This window comes from Alosa sapidissima, chromosome 24 (assembly GCF_018492685.1).
Source record: "Alosa sapidissima isolate fAloSap1 chromosome 24, fAloSap1.pri, whole genome shotgun sequence".
In the NCBI taxonomy this organism is placed as follows: domain Eukaryota; kingdom Metazoa; phylum Chordata; class Actinopteri; order Clupeiformes; family Clupeidae; genus Alosa; species Alosa sapidissima.
In genome coordinates this window covers 11,401,906-11,424,229 of record NC_055980.1, presented here as the reverse complement: position 1 = coordinate 11,424,229, position 22,324 = coordinate 11,401,906, and the positions used below count along the sequence as shown (strand labels likewise).

General features: G+C 45.7%; 1 protein-coding gene across 9 annotated transcripts in view; it reads right to left on the bottom strand.

Annotated features, from left to right (window-relative positions):
- spag9b (sperm associated antigen 9b) overlaps positions 1–22,324 on the bottom strand; it is a 61,544-nt gene that overhangs the window by 6,423 nt on the left and 32,797 nt on the right. For 2 of the 9 annotated variants that reach the window (XM_042082095.1, XM_042082101.1), the window contains 23 exons: positions 18,540–18,620; positions 15,917–16,616; positions 15,645–15,738; positions 15,045–15,166; positions 12,473–12,530; positions 11,796–11,948; positions 11,530–11,584; positions 11,243–11,373; positions 10,840–10,896; positions 10,159–10,161; positions 9,159–9,335; positions 8,919–9,048; positions 8,045–8,131; positions 7,287–7,457; positions 6,866–7,037; positions 5,341–5,595; positions 4,320–4,491; positions 3,858–3,980; positions 2,621–2,701; positions 2,300–2,367; positions 1,956–2,104; positions 698–869; positions 255–368 (listed from right to left, as the gene is read on the bottom strand). In XM_042082095.1, coding sequence (XP_041938029.1) covers positions 255–368; positions 698–869; positions 1,956–2,104; positions 2,300–2,367; positions 2,621–2,701; positions 3,858–3,980; positions 4,320–4,491; positions 5,341–5,595; positions 6,866–7,037; positions 7,287–7,457; positions 8,045–8,131; positions 8,919–9,048; positions 9,159–9,335; positions 10,159–10,161; positions 10,840–10,896; positions 11,243–11,373; positions 11,530–11,584; positions 11,796–11,948; positions 12,473–12,530; positions 15,045–15,166; positions 15,645–15,738; positions 15,917–16,616; positions 18,540–18,620 — 3,325 coding nt within the window. Of the gene's footprint in view, positions 1–254; positions 369–697; positions 870–1,955; positions 2,105–2,299; positions 2,368–2,620; positions 2,702–3,857; positions 3,981–4,319; positions 4,492–5,340; positions 5,596–6,865; positions 7,038–7,286; positions 7,458–8,044; positions 8,132–8,918; positions 9,049–9,158; positions 9,336–10,158; positions 10,162–10,704; positions 10,708–10,839; positions 10,897–11,242; positions 11,374–11,529; positions 11,585–11,795; positions 11,949–12,472; positions 12,531–15,044; positions 15,167–15,644; positions 15,739–15,916; positions 16,617–18,539; positions 18,621–22,324 lie in introns of all 9 variants that reach the window. The other 7 variants (XM_042082099.1, XM_042082102.1, XM_042082103.1 and 4 more) reach the window with 5 other exon arrangements.

Sequence of the window (22,324 nt, the reverse complement as noted above, 5' to 3'; positions counted from 1 at the left end):
ACATACTATGTACACACACATTACTGTGAACACACATTACTATTACATTACACACACATGAATGTGAAGCACATTATGAGATGGAGATTAAGGTATTCATTTCCACCCTTCAATGTACAAGTGAAACTGCATACACTACTAAACTGCTTTACAAACACCCCTGCAGCAACGCTACGAGACTGTGCCGTTGTCTGAATGTTACGGTATTCTCCATTCTTTCGAGTTCCGTTGTGCATGATGGGATGGACACTTACTCTCGGTTAGGGGGATGGAGATGATGACCCCGTTGCCCGTGCCGACCCACAGCCGGTTACAGGACACCATCAGCGCCGTGATCCGCACAAAGGAGAAACCCAGCTTCCCAGTGCCTGAGGAGCCCAATGGGTAAACACACACACATACATACAAAAACACGCACACACACACACGTTATCAAACTAAAAAGCGAAAATACCGTACAACTGTATACAGTTTTTATTTAATGCATTAATGTTTTGAACCACGCCTATAGCTGGGGATGAGTAAGTAGACTGGTCTTGCCCAACATGCCCTTGAGTCTGAGTTACCAAGTGTGCAAGAGAGAGTGAGAAGGAAGGGGGAGAGAAATGGTGTGTGTGTGTGTGTGTGTGTGTGTGTGTGTGTGTGTGTGTGTGTGTGTGTGATTAATAATACTGTGTGTGTGTGTGTATGCACCCACCCAGCATTTTGCTGACATAGGGTTCGATGTCCACGTCCTGCAGGTGCTGGTAGGTGTGGGCGTGGAAGAGACGCAGCGTGGAGTCCAGCCGGATGGACACCCAGATGCCGTCGCCCTCCCAGGCCAGCTGACGCACCTGGCTCTCCTTCCGCGGGTGGGCATCGAACGATTTCTGTTAGCGATTAACGAGGAGTTAAATCATGTTACAAAAAACACGACTGGTGTGCTTGTGTGTGTGTGCGTGTGTGTGAGAGATTACTACCACCAGGACCAGGGACCAGGTTTAAAAAAAAAAGTGCGGTTTCGGGCAGTGCGTTTACAGGATTCGTTTGGACGTTCGGCCAAGACGCACAAAACATGTGCGTTTAAACCAAAAAGTGTCTCCGTGTGGATGGCCCCTAATACTAATCGTTTCTTCTTTCCAGACACCTCTGACTGAGGTAGAGTGAACATTGAGCAAATCTTGGTGCAAAATGACTAACAGCGACACCAACCAAATAAGATACTATAGATTATTTACTAATTTGTTAAAATTACTAGCAACTAATTTGAGCAAAAAAGTTGTTGACGTATGATGGCAAATACTGATACAGTAATTTATGGTAGGTTGCTTTTCTTTTTTTTTGTTGTAGGGGATGTAATACATGTCAACACTCAGTGTGGACAAAATGTGTCAGATCTGACACAATTTATGGTGCAAATCGAACAGTCGGATGCTGTTAGGACACGGTGTCAGGGTGCGATTGATACGGCGTGTGATTATGAAATCCTGACTGACTCTTTGCCAGGGACGTGTCCTGTCGGAGATCTAGAGAGGGAACTTTACTCTTCAACAGATGCATACCGCTTGCCAGAGCTGTAAATCTAGGCCGACTCCAGAGTGGAAAAACAGAGGGCAAGATCTGCGTGGTCTGAAGAAATTCATAACTCCTTTCAACAGATGGAAGCCCCTCAGGCAAGAGGCACTAAATCCATACCATGCAACAACAGGTGTGCTCAGATATGTGCACGACCTGACGTTTTTACGCAATAGGAAATGGGGTCTCGTAAAAACATGTTTTGTTAACTTCACACGGCAGAACCTCTACAGAGACTTTTCATAAGCTGACAAGGGACGGGGAAGGAACCATCTGTTCAAACAACATGGTGGTTCACTACCTCAAACGAGAGGTCAAGTAGAGCAACTTACCCTCGCCTAACCCTCTGAATGTATTTGTGTGTGCGGATATGTGTGTGTGTGTGTGTGTGTGTGTCTCACCTCAATCCTCATGGCCTTGGGCTGCACCACATAGATCTTGTTGCGGTAGCCGCACCACACCTTGTCGTGCACCACGGTCATGCAGCGGATGGAGTGGTGAGGGCGGCCCAGGTCCAGCAGGTGGTAATTGGTCAAGTCCCACTGCCCATCTACTCATGGGACACAGGCGAAAGGGGAGACATTTCCATAGCCGTTATATAGGATTATCCATTTTCAAATATTATGCGAGCAGGCTTATGCCTGATCCCCAACACACCACATGGGAACTTTAAGCCCTGAATGGGAATGACTGTGGGCATGGAATGTTGAGGGAATGTCTTTAAGGTTGCACGGGAGAGGCTCACCTTCTCCTCTGTGGAAGATGGCTAGTGTTCCATCGGCCAGGGCCACCAGCACACGCCCTTTAACATGACTACAGGAGAGACAAAAATGTCGCACACTTATAAACTACACCCAAGATAAGTGAGAGTAAGCATAGTAAAGATCTTACAGCATGATCGGTTTGATCCATTTTAACAGCATTAAAGATTACACAAATTACCAGTGTGCTTCTATGTAATTCAAATGTGAATATCTTTGGATCTTGTTCAACAGATACCGGCAAATGTATTCAAATTTCCTCTTTCCTGACCGCAACTGATAAAAGCTCATGATTCTCTACTCACACGATGCCTAAGACAGAGTCTTTCAGTTTGATGGAGTGAAGACACCTTTTCCACTGAGCCACAGCAGAGTGAACGTACACACTGAAACAAACCAGCAAGAGAACCTCAGTTAAAACACACACACACACACACACAACACAAGCACACACACACAAACACTTGGACAACAACCCTGTGATTGGTTGATTTTAGAGATGCACCGATAGATCGGCTGGTGACCGGAATCGGCCGATTTTCACGTGATCAGCCATGACCGGCGACCGGCAGGTCAGTCTGAGACATGCCGATTTTATGCCGGTCAAATGCACTCGCCTGCTGCAATTATAACAACACCCAGCTGAGTTTGCAAAGTTTGAAGAAGCTAGAAACCAGGCCAACACTCAGGGCTGGATGTAGGGCTACACAGAAAGCGCTAATAGGCTACTGAGTTTCTCTATGCAGCGAACGCTGTGCTTTGCCATATTGCGTGGAATTTACTAAGCTGTCACTTCATAGGCTACGTAAACATTGCTCATCACCGCCCATCCCTGCCGCTAATTACGTGCCCACAGCTGAACCACAAGCGCAGCTGAACGGAGATAACCGATTGCGACATTAAAAACAATCAAAGTTTAGGGATCATAGGCTACATGATAATAAGATGTCAACAAGCAGCGACATACAGTTGCCCTAGTAGTTCTACTCCACTTAAAAAATACTAGAACTATTTACTGCACGTAGACTAGGGCTATGCCTAGCAGATTGAAAAGTGGATGTCGTAAAAGTGAACAAACGATAGCCTATTAGAAAGGCAAAACAGACGTGCGCTGTTTTCATATATGGTGGAGCACCTAATCGCTATTAGCACTTCTCCACTTATTAGTGGTCTGTGAAATATGTCCCACACTGTAGTTGGCATTATACCATATGGCAATATAATTACACTGGCATTATAGTTTGATACTGCAGCTGAAGTTAGACTTGAAGAAGAATCTGTCTAATCACCGGTTCCATTTTTTTAACAGCCATTTCATTATTGATAAGTTGGTTACATTTGTATATTAACATGTTCTATTAAAGAAAAGATAGAAAATAACTATTTGTGTGTGCTGTAAAATGGTTAGAAGAAATGAAATCGGAATCGGCAGGTGAAACTCGGAATAAAAAAAAAAAATCGGAAATCGGAACCGGCCCAAAAATTGCAATCGGTGCACCTCTAGTTGATTTGAACTGACAGGCAGAAGGGCCAGCCACTCACCAGCCGTTTTGGGCCCCTAACCACATAGTGGCCAGGACGCTGCTCATCTTGTTGGCCTCCTCCCTCATGAGGTCCTTCTCTTCCGAGGCTGAGCTTACCCCGTCCTTCACCAGGTCACTCTCCCTACAGCCGAGACGGGCAGAAGAAGGGGATGCTCAGAACAGATAGGAGGTTCTCACCATGTCAAAGGCCATCAACCGTCGTTTACACCCACAATCAGATCTCGTAACTGCTTCACGAGCGACTCTCCTTCCTTTGAAAAACTACTAAATGATTCATTTCAACATGCTTACTGAATTATAAACCACTATTCTTCCCTTGAACTGTTGGTCTGTGCCGAAAGTTTCACTGCAGTTACAGTGTGCGAAATGAACTGTTACAGTGACGGGACTGTTAGAGGCAGGCCTAGCATGTACTCAAACCCCCTGTGTTCTGTTCCTGGCTGTACAGTAGCTCACCCACCTCTGTGTGTAGGAGGCTGGGGTCTCAAGTGGCAGCTGCACCCCCAGCGGGTCGGTGAACACGTGCTCCGTGTAGACGCCAGCCCTGAGGTCCAGCAAGTGGCCGTGGCTGCCCTCTTTAAACGGCAGACCGCTCTCCGTGGCCTCGGTCGCCTCCTCAGGAGACACGATCGCTGGAGACCAACGGAGAGAATCGGTACAAAACAAACTTTCATTAAAAAAAAATATATATATTTCTACTTATTTATTTTTATTTTTACATTTCACAGATAACTCCATTGAGGCGTTCCAAATACCTATGCAACCAGAAGGCTTGTCAAAGAGCAAAGGACTAAAAGAAACCGAAATGTAGCGAGGCAGTTCGCCAAGTCTCCAGTGACACTTGTAAGCGCCGTCAACAATTCTCATGAGAAACACTTCCTCCTTTTCAAAGAGACTTTGGCAGAAGTAGCGGAGGAGTGGGCAGGGACAGAGGGGGGGTGGGGGGTGAGGAGTTGGGAATGTCTATTAGTCCCATTTGGTCTTCAAAAGGCTGAGCCCATTAGCGGCGTATTTGATCTAGACGACAAACGAAGATGTCTCTAAATACAAGCCAATGCATCCACTATATGCCCGAAACCTCCTGACCTTTACAAGCCTTTGACGCCAAGTCAAATGGGAAAATAAAAATCAGGCATGTTTGAAGACCATAAACAGCTGACTACAACACTCAGATCTTCAAACTGAATTCCATAAATATTTTTGAGCTACTTTTTAAAGTTATATTTTTGTACTTTTAAGCCTTTATTTGACAGGACAGTGAAGAGATTAGAGGAAATGAGTGAGGGAGAGAGATGAGGAGAAGGTTCGGAAAATGACCACACGCTGGACTCGAACCTGGGTCCTTGTGGGCACTAAGCACATGCTGTGGGACGGCGCCCGACGCTACTGCTGCACTACGGCTCCCCCATTGGGCCACTTCTTGGACTTAACGCAACGCTGTCTTGTAGCCACACTATGAGACGTCAGCCTGAGCTCTTTACCGGTGACTGCTTCCAGGTTGCCGGACTGGCCCGTGGTGCACACCGTCTGGGGGATGGCCACTGCTCCCTCCCCCGAGCAGCCCACCACATGCACGCCGTCCAGTAGGCCGCCCTGGGCGCCCGCGGCGCTGCCCTCGCTGGCGCCCCCACACGTGCTGTTGCTGCTGCTCGCTGTGGCGGCTCTGGCCCCTTCGCCCTGCTCCCAGTCCTGCTTGGGGATCTCCTCACCCATGGGGTAGTCCGTCTCTCGTGCCCCTGTGGAGGACGGACACGGACACACACACACACACACACACACACACAGGTATGAGAGAGGGGCAGATACGGGCAGATTTAGGAACGCTAGAGGGATTCTTTGCTCTTCTTCATATGGGAACCTCTAAGGGTATTTACCGCACATTTTTGAATGATTTTAGGGTTAAGTCATCATACGACACTGAACACAACAGCTGGTTGTACACACACACACACACACACACACACACACACTAGGGGTGTCACGATTCTCCAAATCCTCGATTCGATGCAATTTTCGATTTTAAAGTCATGATTCGATTTGATTTTCGATCTTTTTTTCAACATTACTATTAATGCATTCCTTATATGTTATTTACTCTTTTTGGCCTTTTCCCTTTCTGTTTCGGGGGGCTTTTATTTTGAAACCGCTTTTTATTTTGAAACTGTTCCAACCGCGAGGTTGTAATGTAAACAGAACCAACATTAGGCAAAAACAGAGACGTGAACATAGTGAAATGAAACAACACAGAATTATAATTTGATCGTTTCAGCACACTTCGAAGAGACCCAAGGTTAGTGTTCATGGATACTTATCAATGTGCATTTTAAGCCTTAAAGTAACTTTGGACTGTAACTAGATCATCTTTTCACTTGCTAAGTTGAGTAGGGTAAGTTAGTTTTAATTGACGTGAATGAACGAGTACTTCCACACTGGTGATTTCAAAGTAGCAAGAGGGGTGTTTCGATTTCGGTAGGTTGATGTGTATATTTTAACTGGCTGCAGCCTAAAATTAGAGGAGTGTTGATGCTGCAGTTCAGCACGTGCGTTTGTGCTTCTTGGCATACATGCTGGATGTGACATTGGGGGTGTGGCTGCATCGTCGATTCTACTTTTAAATTCGAAGTTCGAGATTGAGATGTAATTTCGAACGATTTCGATATAAAATCGAAATTGTGACACCCTTAATACACACACACACACACACACAAAACAGCTGATTGTGAGCAAAATTCCCTTTCCTTTTTAAGTGTAATGCCTGGCAGGGATAGGTAGGGAAAAAAAACTTAAAGTGAAGTAACAACTGGATCAATATCCTATGTGTGTCTGGAAAAACAACTGACAGTTCAATACTTTCTCCCATTTTACCATGAGAGTAAAGAGGGGTTGATGTCATCAGGACATCAAACCAGAGGATGGATCAAGTAACTGCAAGCACCGCAGAGACCTTTACACACACACACACACACACACACACACACACAAACACAAACTCTCCGGTTTCCTGACCTGGCACGCTAGCCATACAGATGACGTGGGAGTTGCAGACGAAGAAGTTCTCCAGGATGTTGCCGGGCTGGTTGGCGTCGATGACTATGACCTTGGTGGTGGCCTGCGTGCTGGTGCAGATCCACACCAGGCTGGACAGCTCCTCCTGCTGCCGCAGCTCCTTCTCCTGCTCCTGGGGATGCACACATACACACACTCATGTAACATGAACTGAAACCAACCCACATACACACTCTCAAACACAAGAATATGTGTAAAAATTGAGCATGCAGTGAAATATGATATATACCAGTAACTGAAATAACAGAGGGGTCTGTTGGCAGCAGAATGGATCAATTTGTAGGACTGTTGACCAGAATGCAGTGTGTGTGTGTGTGTGTGTGTGTGTGTGTGTGTGTGTGTGTGTGTGTGTGTGAGTAACCTTTAGCTCCTGCTCCAGTCTATCTAGGCTGGTCTGGGAGCCCTTCTTGAGCACAGGGCTGAGGCAGACGCTGTCCCCCGACACGTCCTTATAGAACACACTCGCCCCCACGATGGAGCCGCCGTCCCGCGTCTTCCCCCCTGTCAGGTTCACTCCTGCCGCACACCACAGCTGCACACACACACACGGACACACACACACACAGGCTGTGATTTAGTTGTTCAATTTACATTACAACATCTGCATATTTTTACATCCAGCTTTAGATCTTACAGTAACAGAAACCTGACAATGAAATGTTTTTAACGTTTCTAATGCTTTGACATGGCTTTTTTGTAATGTCATACATAATCTGCACTCAACCGCTATAAGACAAAGGCGCTTCCACTGATCTAAATCCAAATCTAGTCTGATCTAATGTAATCTGTGCTGGATCTCTGATGGACAGGTTTTTTTCTGTTCATATTCCAGAGCTATGAGAGAGGCGCGGTCAGTGCTGTGTATCCAGTTTCTGTACTGACCCTAGGCAGATGGGTCAGGCCCTTGAGTCGTGCATCTGCTCGAGGTTTCTTCCTACATGTATCTCCAATTCTAGTGTTCAATTCAATTCAATTCAATTCAATTCGAGTAATTCGAGTTTTTCCTCGCCCCTGTTACTCATGGGCCTTCTCTGATTGTTTAACACTCTGTAAAGCGCCATGAGACATGTGTAGTGTTTTGGCGCTCTATAAGTGACATTATATTGAAATTGAAATTACCTTCATGGAGGAATCCCGCTCATCCAGCGGCCGCAGGTAAACGGGCACCGGAAGGTTCTTGCCCTCCTTCTGTGCACCACCATTTACCTGAAGAACCAGGAAGAGAAGAGCATGCATGTGTGAGAGGAAGAGAAGAGCATGCATGTGTGAGAGGAAGAGAAGAGCATGCATGTGTGAGAGGAAGAGAAGAGCATGCATGTGTGAGAGGAAGAGATGACAGAATGGTTTTTGACTCAAAACCTTTAAGTTCCATTTCACAAGGGGCATTCAGGAACACTTGCAGCCCCCCCCCCCCCCCCCCCGCCCCTTTCATAATATACTGCTCAAAAGAATTAAGGGAACACTTCAATCATACACTGGATCGGTACTCTGACACGGTTTGGTTCTGAGCACAAGTAAAACTTCTGAGGCAAGTGTTTTATTTTGCAAGAACTGTCAGACATTCTGTGAATGTAGTTTGAGAATGGAGAAAAGGGTGGAAGGTTTCAAAAAATGTGTTTTAACAATTGTGGAAAACTGTCAGTGTTTTTCCCTTAGTGTATCTTCCCCTATACAACTGCTCTACTAAGGCTGAGGTGCCCATCTGAAAACAGATTCCAGATAAAGAACAGAGCACTTCACTGTGTGCAGGACACCGTGCTCCTTTTAGTCCGTCTATCCTTGTCTTTGAACACTTAAATTTGCTTTGCAATAGGAAATCTTTCACTTCAAATGGCTTCACTTCCACATTGCATTTATCCCACATCAAAAATGTGGTGTCTAGGAGTCTCTGTCCTGACCCCATCCCCACCCCACACACACAGAGCTAGTGTGCACCTTGACCTTCTCACCCCATCCCATCCCATCGCACAGACCCAGAGCTAAGACACTGCACCTTGCTCTTCTGGGGGAGGCTCCATCCGTAGGCCTGGACTCGGCCGTCCTCCTTCTGCACGTGGGCCTTCACCTGCTGGTACTGAGCCCTCTTCTGCTCACGCCGCGACGTCATGTTACCCACCTCGGGCCTGGTGGTACGCACAAACACACACACAGGTTACAGGTTACCCACCTCCAGCCTGGCACACGCACACGGCTTACAGATTAGGGGGTGAGGGTTGGTGGTGGCGCTACTCACTCCTCGTTGAGGAAGTCGAAGGCCTTGGACTTGTCGCTAGGCAGCTGGGCCAGGGTGCTGCTCCTCTTCTTGACCGTGGGCACCACGTGCGAGGTCGGGGCGTTGTACTTCAGGTTCACGGGCGCCTCCGGCTTCTTGGCTGACGCGCTCGACGACGAACTGAAGAGCCGACTGAAGCTAGAATTAAGAGAGGAGGAAAGACAGAGGGAGAGAGAGAGAGAAAAGGGATAGATAGAGAGAGACAAACACAGACAGACTGCTAGGGAGGCACAAGACACAGGACACGGCAGCAGCAGTTGAAGTTAGAGTTCAAGGGTCAAATGTTAGGGGTTTGGGGTCAGGGGTCAGGGCCCTCCAACACATACGGCATGCCTCCCTCCACACACGTGCAGCACCTACACCTCTACCCACTCCACCACCTCATCTCTCTCCCTCTCCATCTGCACCATCCTACATGAACACTACCATGTAGACGCTCCACCATAACCACCTTAAAACTACAGTCATGATCCTCTCTGGATCATTGCAATATCATGCACTGAGTACTTCCCTGTTTCAGTGACCGCACATTCAACCAAACTGTTGGATGATAGGCTTGTACTGTCCCTCTCTCTCTTTTACTCACTCTTCATGGCATGAACCTCAGTCAGACACTCTTTTGTGCTGTGATTTTAGTCTAAAGCCTGAGATAAACAAGATACGGCAGGACAAACCATCCAGGCTTAAAGTTGACTAGTATTTAGCAGATGCTTTCATCAAAAGGCAGGTTTGGGACTTAAACCCGGGCCAACCGATTGTCAGGCTTGTCATCAGGATTGTGATATAACTGCTTCTCCTCCACACTACTAAGAGCAATGCCTCCTGAATAAAAAAAAAAACCACTCTAAATATAAAAACAACTAAGACTGCTCAAAAAAAAAAAAAAAAAGTTTCAACATGTCATATTCTATATTTCTCATCCTCCATCAGTTCTGACATTCGCTCCCCCACTTCCACACACCTTCTGCAGAGGCACAGGACAACATGAGGCGGGAGAGAGAGGGGGGCACAGGAGAGTACAGAGCAGGAGAGAAGGCAGCTTTTAAAACAAGGCTAGTTCAGCTCCACTGATAAACAAAAAAAACCTCCAGCAAAAAACAAACTCAAACAACCACGTCAAACCCATTCCAAACCTGTACCAAACCCATTCCAAACCCACACCAGAACTACCACAAACACCAAGACCTGAGAATGGCAGTACACATTTAACATATTATTCATTGTGGGAAAGAGTACATCCTTCCAAATTATTATTGTTTTTTTATTTACCTTTATCAGGTATTTGAATGTACTATAGGTAAATCATAAAAAAAAAAAAATCTATCTTGTCAATGTCTTGTTCTAGGATTTTGAAAACAAGTGGACACCGTGATGAACAAACAAATGAGTTATTCTTAACAGCAAAGCCATTTCCAGGTCAAGGGTCATCTTGCTTATCAATCTTGCTTATTTGGAACATGTAAAGTGCAAGGATCAGTGCATTGCAAGGCAATCAAAAATTACCTACATACTGGAGACCAACCATAAAAGGTGAAATAAAAAAGGAGAAGTAATATATTAAATGATGTGAGAAATCATCTACGGCACTGCGGTAAATTATGAGATGTTGCTATGGATGTAAGAGAAGGCCAGTGTGACTTACAACTGCCAGATACTAGACTTCTTCTTCTCTGATAGGGAAGGGTTCTCCCGCGATGCTCTTTGGAGGAGAAAACAAAAATCACCAGGGTTACACAAATGAAAGCAGTAAACGTGTGCCATCGGAGGACTGCGCCTCAAGCTTTTAATTTAGACATGTTGATGATTATTCTAAATTCTAAATATCAAAAGCTGACACTGATAAATATGAATATGGATTTTCAAAAAATTTGGGCAAAAAAATCAGACCTAGTCTGTCTTAGGCTTCAACTACTCCTGTGTTACCCAACTGAACCCTAATCTTCCTTTTTCCCCTCTTCCCACTTGGAGCCAAGTCTGTTTGTTTTGAGGACAAGTATGCTTAGATTTGTAATAATTTGCCTTATATTTGGAGGGCCACCCCTCACCTGATCATCTCTGTCCACCGCACGGCTTCCTGCAGCTCCATCAGTCTCTCCTTGTACTGGTTCCTCTCCATGAGCACACGGGCCATCTCCACCCGCGTGAAGCGCTTTCTCTGGGCCGTGGGGACGTCACTCTGAACACACACAGACATAGACACACACACACACACACACCTCAGCAAGATTATGTGGCAACTGACGAGGCGTTGTCTAGTCTGACAGATACATTTTAAGATCTAAACCATGATTTATTCAAGCCCATACATAGAAACACACAGCACAAAGCTTACATCATCGTCAGGCTCTTTGGTCTTTTGCTTGGCCTCCTGTAATTCTGCACGCACTCTGGATACAGAGAGAGAGAGATGTCAGTATGATTGCCATCACCATTTCATTATCACTTGTAGTAGTAGTTATTCTATGAATGTGTGTATGATTGTATGTGTATGATTGACATCATCATTCTATCCTATTATCAATTGTAGTAGCAGTAATAGCAGTGTAGCGTGTGTGTGTGTGTGTGTGTGTGTGTGTGGTGTGTGTGTGTGTGTCTGACCTCTTGATCTCATCCTCCAGCTCCTTGTTCTTCTCCTCCACCTTGTCTTTGGCAGAGCGCAGCACCTCTAGTTCCCCCACCACTACATCCTTCTCACACACCAGCTCGTCCACGCGCGCTATCAGGTCGTTCTTCACCACGTTCAGTGCGTTTCTGACAACAACAAAACATACTCAGAGATGCATTTCAAGCATGAAGATCAAGATACCTACAACATAGGTTTCTATTACTTCATTGATTACACGGCATACTCAGATACACAAATGTTCCATAATCCCGTAAGTATAATACCTTTCCCTTACATCTGACTTATTTATTGGTCTATGAGGCCCACTCATAGCTATACCTCCAAATCCACTATAACTGAATACCAGTCTGACTGAGGCATCTGAAGGATTGTTACAAGTGCATGTCTGACCATTTGCTGTAGATGGCAGCAGAGAGCAAGTCAGTGCTTTGGATAGTTGTAAAAAGTTCACTTTGTTACGTCAAAACCCAACATGGCTCATTAGCTTGTCTCCGGGTATAAATGGTTGTTTGATTATGTCCATTACCAGGAAGAGGCTCTAAGAAAGAGAACACTTTCAAAAAGAACCTTATCCATTTTGTGTAGTTGTGTGATTAGTTGTAGAGTAGTTGTGTGATTGAGTTGCAGCAGATCAAGTGGCATATCTTACTTTGTCTCCAGCAGCTGTGCATTCTCCTGGATGAGGTGTTCCACTTCACGACCCATACCTGCACCAAGACAAAGATCCCCTGAAAGGTTACTTGCATTCATCAGCGCAGTCCGTTACCAGTTGGTCAGAATCCACAGCATCACCACTGGCCAGACGATCACAGGTCACAGGTCAGACTCAAGACAGACTGGACTTCACCCACAGAAAACAGAGCTCATAAGATACACAAGATAAGGAACAAGCAGGGAAAGACTGTCTTACCAAAGAAATTAAGGTCTGACAGTGCCGTGCAAAACCAGCAGAGGGAGAGAAAAGGGGGAGCAAATGAAGTGAGACATGAGAAAAATGAGCGTAAACATTTAGTGGCATGGTGATGATCCTTTTCAGAATTGCTAATCAAAGTTATGTGTTGTTCTACATTTTCGAGATAAAACAAATAAAAATGTAATACAATAACACAAAGGACTAAATAAAGCTAAATGACGGCGGTGGACTTTGATGTCCAGGAAGTAGAGCAGCCGTGCCCAGATCGTGGATAAATGAATAATTCCTGTACGCTTTGTCATCTAACAGGTTTTGATTAAAAAATAAATGAGCACAATGTCAACAAACACTTGTCCAGTGACACAGCAATGATGTGTGTATGGGATACTGGCCTAGGCCTAGAACTATGGCAGGAGCCCTGGCCAACAACATGATTCAGCAATTCACTGTCCAACCGCCTGCAGTGAGCTAATACACCAGCTCACTGGCCTTAGCTACTCAGCTCCGTCTGCCTGCATTCACTTTACGGTTAGCATCTTAAGAAGTTATTTTCTTTTGTTTGGCTTCGGTCTGTTTTAGTTGACTTTGTGGCCTCTGGGAGGACTAGGGCAGAGCCAAATAGTAATCCAATGCACACTATACTACGGATGAGAGAAGTGGAGGAGACTGGAGAGGAAAATGTATGTGAGAGCATGTGGAGACAGACAGAGGGTTAGTGAGATCATACACACCAGAGTACTCTTCTGTTGGGAAGGTAAGAAAATGCCGTGAGATGAGAAAGGCATGCAGAGAAAGAGGGGTTAGAATGACTGGAGATGAATGAATGAATGAATGAATGAATGAATGAATGAATTATAGGATGAGTTCCGCTTCACAGTGAACCGATTAATAGTTAAACGATTACTACAGTAAAAGGAATGTTCAATACTCCAGGCCCTTTACTTTGGTTCCTTTCCTTCTGAAGAACCAAATTTAATCAGTATCCTGGTTCCCTTCTGAAACTGGACAGCATGCTAATACAAATTGATCTGCAGAGAGGCACTCGAATGCGCAGTTTTCGTGCTGTCAATGTCAGACGGATTAAATTTCACAAACCCACTTATACTGCAGCACCGTGCAGCCCTAGTGCCCAAAGATAAACGCAGTCTGCAAATTCTGTAGAGCCTGAAGCTGAACTCTTATCCCCGTGTGCTACAGTAACATTCACATACAGTCACACAAAACATACACCTAAGGATGGTGAGTAAAATGGGAGACAATGGACGAAAAAAGCACACAGGGCGAAAAGAAGGAAGAACTTATACAGACAAACTGGATACTAACAGGGAAGATACCTGTAAACCAGGTGCATGACTGAAGCGTTCCGTTTCACAACGTGTAAAAACATTTTAGAAGACTGGTCTGTTATTTTTCCAAACGTACGTGCCTCGATCATATCTGGTGAAGCTACTTCCATTTATTATAGTGGAAGCTAATTGTTGCAGCAGATGCAACGCGAATGGAACGCTTCAGTTACGCACCTGGTGTAGCTTCCCTGTAATAGTGCGACATGCACGACTCCATCTCCTGCTCTGGAACTATGGAAATGTATTAACTCATTGAATGCCAAGCTGTTTTCGGGAGCTTTGTCCTAGAGTGCCAGCAATCTAGACCATTGTTGATGATTTTTGTACAGCCACAGCATATTCTGTGTTATAGCTATGAACACATACAGTGGCTCGATTAAAAGGTGAGACTTTAAGCTCTCGGTGGGTGCAAACCGTGCATTTCTACACGCCTCTGTTCCTGAGAAATCCCAAGCTAAACAGTGGCTAGTTTTCATCAAAATCGCTGTTTTTTTTTCTAGAAATGGAGATATAACGTCTTTCATTAAAATTTGAAGTGTTGCCTGTTACTTACTTGTGTAAACTTTCCGGGAAGTGATCAGCGAGACCTGGCGAGACAGCCACCTAGTGATAGACCCACGAAAATGGCCTGGTTTTGACCTGACGTGCATGTGTCACTGATTCGACCCAAAGCGGCAACCGAGTTATGATAAAATGTCCAGATTGTGCGTTTTCATGAGTTTTCGATCGTCATATATTTCATTTCCATTCATCACAGAGTTCCCAAAATCACATATAAGGTCTGTTAGAGTGTCTAGTTCCGTAATTTAAAAAAAAAAAGCTAAAAACGTAATATTACGTTTTTGGCACTCAACGCATGGGAAGGACAAACATAATATTACGTTTTTGGCACTCAATGAGTTAACAAACTACGCAACCACCACACCAGCCTGCCGCTGAGATTTAAACACTGTGTCTCTTACCCAGCAGGTCTGCGCCCTCGTCCACGTCTCCTATGAGGTCGTTACCGGCTGAGGAGAGCTCCTCGAACAGTGAGTCCGTGTTGCGGTCAAATGCCAAGTTCTCGATCCCTTTGGTTGGAGTACTGGTGGAGACGCGGAGAAAGGTGAGCGAAATTAGGAGACACAGGTGAGCAGAGGACAGGGAGGCCACTGAGGATCAAATCAAAGGTTAGCGATGCTGGATGACGTCGCGCGTTGATGTTTATGTTTTTAGCAGACACGTTTGTCCAAAGCAACGTACGTTATATTCAAACCAAAAACCAAACAAAACACCCACAAACAAACACAGGCTGCCCACATTTAGTTTGTTTCCAGTTCATGGAGCCAGGGCTGTGTAAGTGTAAAAGTGAGGAGATATTCCCTGAATGTTACAAAAAGTGTAAATCACTTAGCATTGCTAACCCTACCTTTAAGGGTTATCTTTCAGTGCTTAAGAATGCAATTCCATACACAGCACTGTTTTGCTTTTTTAGCTGTACCACATTTTGACTAAACTTTAAAAGGGTAAGGGGTGGAGGTCCTGAAAACATGGCTGGTGTGTTTTGAGTTAGGTGGTGTTACCTGGCTCCTTTGCATCCACTCAGGTCCATGTCCAGCTCGGGAGTGGACTCAATTATCGCCTGCACTTCTGACCGCTCCGCGTTTTCTATCGATTCTGTAAACATCAATGTCATTAAAAAAAAAAAAAAAAAAAAAAAAAAAAAAAAAAAGTCAAATATGATGTCAAATGTTATGTAAGAAAAAATTTAATCGAATCTACAAACTTTGCACAGGCCCCTAAATAATAGTCCCTAGACATTCTGCACCATCTCCTGTGTACCATCCGCCCTCACCTGATGAGGTTGTGTCTGTGCCCGTTCCTGCGCGTATTCCTGCGCCAAGTCCTGCGCCCACTCCAGTGGCAAGTCCTGCGCCTGCTCCTGCACCCACTCCTACGGCCGCTAATGTGCCCACTCCTGCACCCACTCCTACGCCCGCTCCTACGGCCGCTAATGTGCCCACTCCTGCACCCGTTCCTACGCCCGCTAATGTGCCCACTCCTGCACCCGTTCCTACGCCCACTAATGTGCCCACTCCTGCACCCGTTCCTACGCCCGCTAATGTGCCCACTCCTGCAACCGTTCCTACGCCCGCTAATGTGCCCACTCCTGCACCCGTTCCTACGCCGTCCTGCATCATGATGTTCTTGCTGTTGTCGGGCTTCCTGTCGCTGCTGTCCAGGTTCCGGTTCAGGCTGTCCGCCTCCTCCACCCGCGGCGTGTCCACTGACGCCATGGCGACGCCGCCGGAGGTAGCGCTGGACATGGGCGTGGCAGAGTTGGAGCCACCGCGAGTCATGTCGGAGGCAGTGGTGGACATGGGTGTGCCCGCCTTGGACCCACCACGGCTCGTTTCCGACATGGGCGTGCCTGCCTTGGACCCAACACGGCTCGCGTCGGATATTGGCGTGCCCGTCATTGACCCACCACGGCTTGCATCGGACATGGGCGTGCCCAACTTGGAGCCACCGCGATGTGCGCCCGACAGCTCATCCTGCGAAGCCATGAACAAAACACAGTGTAAGAAATCTACACCCCCACCATGGTCTTGCTCACACTCTAAAGTCAGAGACAGGCACTAGGAGGGGAGTCTACGGACGAATGCTACACGGAGGAGGTTTGGGAAAAACAACCATGATCAAGGTCAGTAAAACTAGGAGTCACCCAACACACACACACACACACACACACACACACACACACACACACACACACACACACACACACACACACACACACACACACACACACACACACACACACACACACACACACACACACACACACACACACACACACACGTCAGCCCCACTCTGCTGAGGAAGGAGCCACAGAGCTGGGAGAAGGCAGCCAGGTAGAGGTCCCCACTGGAAATCTATTATTAGTTAGGCCTATGTGTTAGAAAGTTCTGGAGCCATGATGTCCTACATCTAGATCTGCAGCCAGTCAGCCAAACTGACCAGAGTTTCGAGTTCAAGGAATTATTCCTGGAGGTAGCGGAGTGAAGTCTGCTGCTGGAGACATGATTGAAATGTAATTTGGCTGACCGGGAGGTGTTAATTGTTGGCTTTGTCGGTGATTCTTTCTTTGAAGGGTAGCTTTGCCAAGAGCAATCCAGAGTTAGCCTTCAAAGAAATGGCTTTCCTAAAACCTGTACGATTAATACCACATCAGTGAAAAAACTGCAAACCGATGCACACATGTGCACACACTCATTTGCTCGCATTCCGTCACCCAAACAAACACACACACACACACACCCTGGTTAATAAATGGAAAAACAAATACATGGAAAAAGCAAACTTTATGCTGTAGTGCACTTCAAGACTATTGCCATCATGACAGGTAAAGAAGAGAACAAGGCATCAGCAGAAAACCGCTCGACCAAACATCCTTCACTTGTGACAAATGAACATTTCTTTTCCCTCCAAAACAACCTACATTCAAACAGTACCTTGTTGTTTACTGCCCTTGTCGCCACACTAACATTCTTGTATCTGTCTGCCTTAGTGCAGTACAGCCAGTCAAATGTCATCACTCTTCCTATCCATGTCCTTGACACTTCAGAGTGGGCTACTGCAAACAGATCCATTGCTCTGCTTCCGACAAGGTCAAGGGAACCTACACATAAATACCTCCTGAAGCTTGGCTTGTTGCAAGCACATATTGATATAGTGCAACCACACTTGGCGATTTCAAAGAGCAGAGCAACAAATTGATAAATGAACAAAGACTCACTAATGGCAACATACTATACTACTGCCTGGTTAGAGCTACTGCAGGGTTAGACAAATTAAAAAGCAAATGAGATACTAAAAGAGGCCACCTACAGATTGAATTTTAACATTTTAATAATCCAGACCCTACTACCCCGGTGAGTAAAATCTCATGAAGTATCAACGGATCACTACAGGCACTGCAGGCAACCACAACAACCCACTGACACCAACTTCAAGTCCTTCAGTTTGTTCACAACTTTGACGTATCCATTTAACCAGAGGTCATTAAAGATAATTCACTTTGCAGTGATGGTGTTTTTTTTATCCATGCAAGGGCATGCTGTTCATTTAAATGGACAGATTACATTAACTTATCAGGGGTCCTCCTGGCTAACATATTCAGAAGCAAATGATAAACTCTGACCCAATTAACGTCCACCTTAATGACCCTTTCCTGGATAGGATCGCCCATCCCTGTGTTAGAGTGGTTGCATGCAGCACACTTCATGGCCTGCCCTTTGATTCCCACGCACACAGAAATGCAATGAAGATTTGTCATGAGGCCAGGCGACAGGCAACTACAGGCCGACAGAATCGGCCGGGCTGGGCTGCCGTTGCCACGGTGATCAGTGTTTGTTGTTTTGGGGTTATTGTTAGATCATTGGCACCCACTGGCGGTGGGAGAGAGGACCGGCTACCTGAGTCTCCTCCAGGATAGTCTCCCAAACCTCCGGCAGGACCTTACTCTCCTGGGGCTTAGGAGGAGGCTCGTCCTCCAGCTGCTTGGAGAGAAGGGGGGTCAGTTAGCGAGCGAGGTGGGCCGCGGTCGGCCTCAGCAGAACCCTGTCTGAGGGTAATAAAACACTCCCTCCGTTTCACCCATAGCCCCCCCCTGAGTGCTCGTGTTACCCCGTCCCAGCTGGGGGACGGAGGAGAGACGGGCAACAGCGCTAGCGTCTGCAGCGCAGCGTGCCATCTCAACACAAGGCTCTGGCCTACAAACAGACACTTCTGGTTTCCCAAACCTTCCCTCATTACAGGGGAACAGGTATCTCCCTCTGATGCAGACCTACAGTACTTGCCTAAAATGTCCAGCTACTGTAGTTCAAAAGGGTTTAAAATACAACACATAACAAAATAGAAAATGTATGCTAAAACATACAGTACATGGCTATAGAACCACACAAGTAAAGCTGATACATTTGCAAAAAGAAATTAAAACATTTAGCGATCTAGAACCTGGTGTTACACTTTGACGCTTAGAACTGTCCATTAACCTAATGGGAAGGTTGGTCATTGGTTTCTGTGAATCAAGTTATTTGCAGGTGACGGCCTTCTAAAAAAAGAAACAGTTCACTTCAATTCAATTAATCATGAGATCAGCCATTAATCCAGAGTGAGCACACAGCAATGTCAACTTCAGACAAAGCACAGAGACCTTCAAGCCCTTACCAAAAATAAACCCATAAGCAAGATGAAATATTCAAAAGCATTTCACAAGTCATTAACAATGCTACACAGCTCGGCTTTCCTTCTCACACACACACACACACACACTCAAACACACACACAGTCACTCTTTGTTTTCGCTTCCCTCTCAATCTTTCTTTTAGGACACAGTCGTCCTATGGGAGTGCACCATTCCCACAAGCTGGTATCATCCACTTTCCTTGTTGCCATGGTAGCGGTGGCTCCACCAATCCCACGCCTGGCATTGTGGTTTTTGCTGACCTCACCTGACAATTAGAAGTCAGTCTGTCTAGAGAGAGACCTGATGAGCTCATGCTGTTGTGGTATATGGCTTTGGCAATGGGACCACCACAGCGCAAAAGAGATGTCAAAACAGATGGCTGAGACACACTCAGAAAGTGTCGAGTCACACAAGACACAAAGGAGCATCTGTGTGTTTGTGTGTGTGTGTGTGTGTGTGTGTGTGTGTGTGTGTGTGTGTGTGTGTGTGTGTGTGTGTGTGTTCCACCGTGAAGAGGCTTTTGTGCCACCGGTCTCTGAGGTGGTGCCACCGGCAACTGAGAGGGAGGGTGTGGGACTCGGACCAGCCGACATGAATGCCACTGGTCATCTTGTGATCAACACATTGAAGAAAAACACGCCTCCCTTGTGATGTAATATGAAGTGGATGATCTAAACTATGCATCATTCACTATGCAAGAAACTGGACGATTCTACATTACATTACATTACATTACATTTGGCTGACGCTTTTTTAGCCAAAGCGACTAACAACATGGTAAACAGTTTAAGTTTTAGAGCAATTCTCATCAATTTTAGGACAATTTAAAAACATTAGAGTACAGTAAGAATAAGTGCATCAGTGAGTGCTGTTTGTCAGTTTAAGACGGCTGGAGAGTGCTAGGATCAGTAAGACTTGTTGTAAGTGTTGCTATGAGAGGAGATGTTCTCTAAAGAGCTGGGTCTTCAGGAGTTTTTTGAAAATGGAGAAGGACGTCCCTGCCCTTGTAGGAACTGGCAGTGTGTTCCACCAACGACGAACAACAGATGAGAAGTATTACAATTATAATACATTCAAGTAGGTGGGAGCAGAACCGGAGACTACTTCGAAGGCAAGCGTTAGAGCCTTGAATTTGATGCGGGCCGCCATAGGTAGCCAGTGTAGCTGGATGAGCAGCGGGGTAACATGTGCCCTTTTGGGTTGGTTGTAGACCAGGCGCGCCGCCGCGTTTTGGATCATCTGAAGTGGTTTCACTGTGCAGGCTGGGAGACCTGTCAGGAGGGCATTGCAGTAGTCGAGTCGTGAGATGACTATTGCCTGAACCAGAAGTTGGGTAGCATCTTGATTCTGTGCATATTAGCCATGTATGTGTATGTGAACAACATATATATTGGTATTATGTGCACAAAACTGATTTAAAATATTGTTCTGGCAAAGGTTTCAAATTCCTTGCATTGCTTTTATTTCTAAAAGCATAATAGACTACTGTGAAAATGCAGGTGTTTCTTATGCAATTAGAGAAAAAAAAAAAAAAGGCGCACATCTGACCAAGGAGGACGTAATCATGAAATTGCCATGTAATCTTCAGAGACAAAAATAGGCCTTTCCCCCAGCCATAGCAACAGCTCAAGTAGGTCAAACGGTGACAGACTCAAACATTACGCAGATGAGGAGGAACTAATGAATTTAAATGAACAAAGCTCCACCACAGCCTGGCACGAGAGGGGCAGTAGTTGGGATTGAAAGCAAAGGCATGTAAGAGATTTGAGATGGTGACACTCAGAACAGTCTGGGGAGTAATATCTAGATGATCTGGGGCCCTCATGGCACCTCAAGCAGTCCATCTAAAGGGTGATGATCCGTGGGGAACTTTTTGAAAAACATTGCTAAGCAACCACATAACTGGTTTCATGTGTTCTGTTGGGAGGATCATGAAAATTTGCCTACTGATGATAAAAGTTCTCCAGAAAAGAAAAAGAAATACCAGAGGCAACATGCCAGAACAACAATAGCCAGGGGCGTTGCCCAGCAACATAGCTTTCTGAGCCAATGCTGCTCATTATTGTGCCTTGTGTATTATCATTTTAATGATGTCCTAGAAAGGTACCTTCTATATGCGGGACGGGACAGCTAAATTGGAGCATAGATGCTATTTTGTTTGTGTGTGTGTGTGTGTGTGTGTGTGTGTGTGTGTGTGTGTGTGAGAAAGACTAGACGACGCCACGTCTATCATCATTATCCTCTGAGGTCAAACAGGTAATGCTGCAGAAGTGGTCATAGTATTATATTCAACATTTGTTTGCTTAATTGACATTTGGTATAAATGTGTATAAATGTGTCTTGGACCCTTATCTTCACAGTACACAAACGCTGAAGACCGTTTCACATCCGCATGAAGAAATAGTCCCGAACTGAAAAAAACTGAGAGGAAGTGAAACGCTGAATGCTCACAAATTCTTCTCATGATGTTCTGAATGTAGCTACATTTAGAGCATGTGATTTCACAGCGACTCACAGAAGAGAGAGACAGTTGGTCTGCCCATCTGGCAAACTGCTACGGAAACATATTAAATACTTAATCAGACGGCATATTCATGAGGGAGCCTGGCGGCATGGTCTCCATTGACAACAACAGAGGTGGTCTCTACAGGAAAGAGGGAGTTCCAGACACACATTGCCTGTGTGCACTTGACCGTTGAACCTCGCCCCTTTGTCCTGCACAACTACCTCTTCCTGCGGAAATCCTTTCACACCAAAAAAAAAACAAACTTTGTCCCTGCAGGGCACTAGGCCACCAATTTATTAATGTCCACCAATTTCAGTTCATAACTGTAAACTGAAACTGTGAACAGGAATCTCACCCTTTCCAAAATAAACTCTTTCTACTGTACAAATGCTATCTGTAGTCTTTATGCAGGGCAGCATTAAGATGCTAGTGACCTCAGAGAGCCTCTGCAGTTGGGGTACGAGGGGTGGAATGTGAGATCACCATTGGCACATCAACCCACTAGC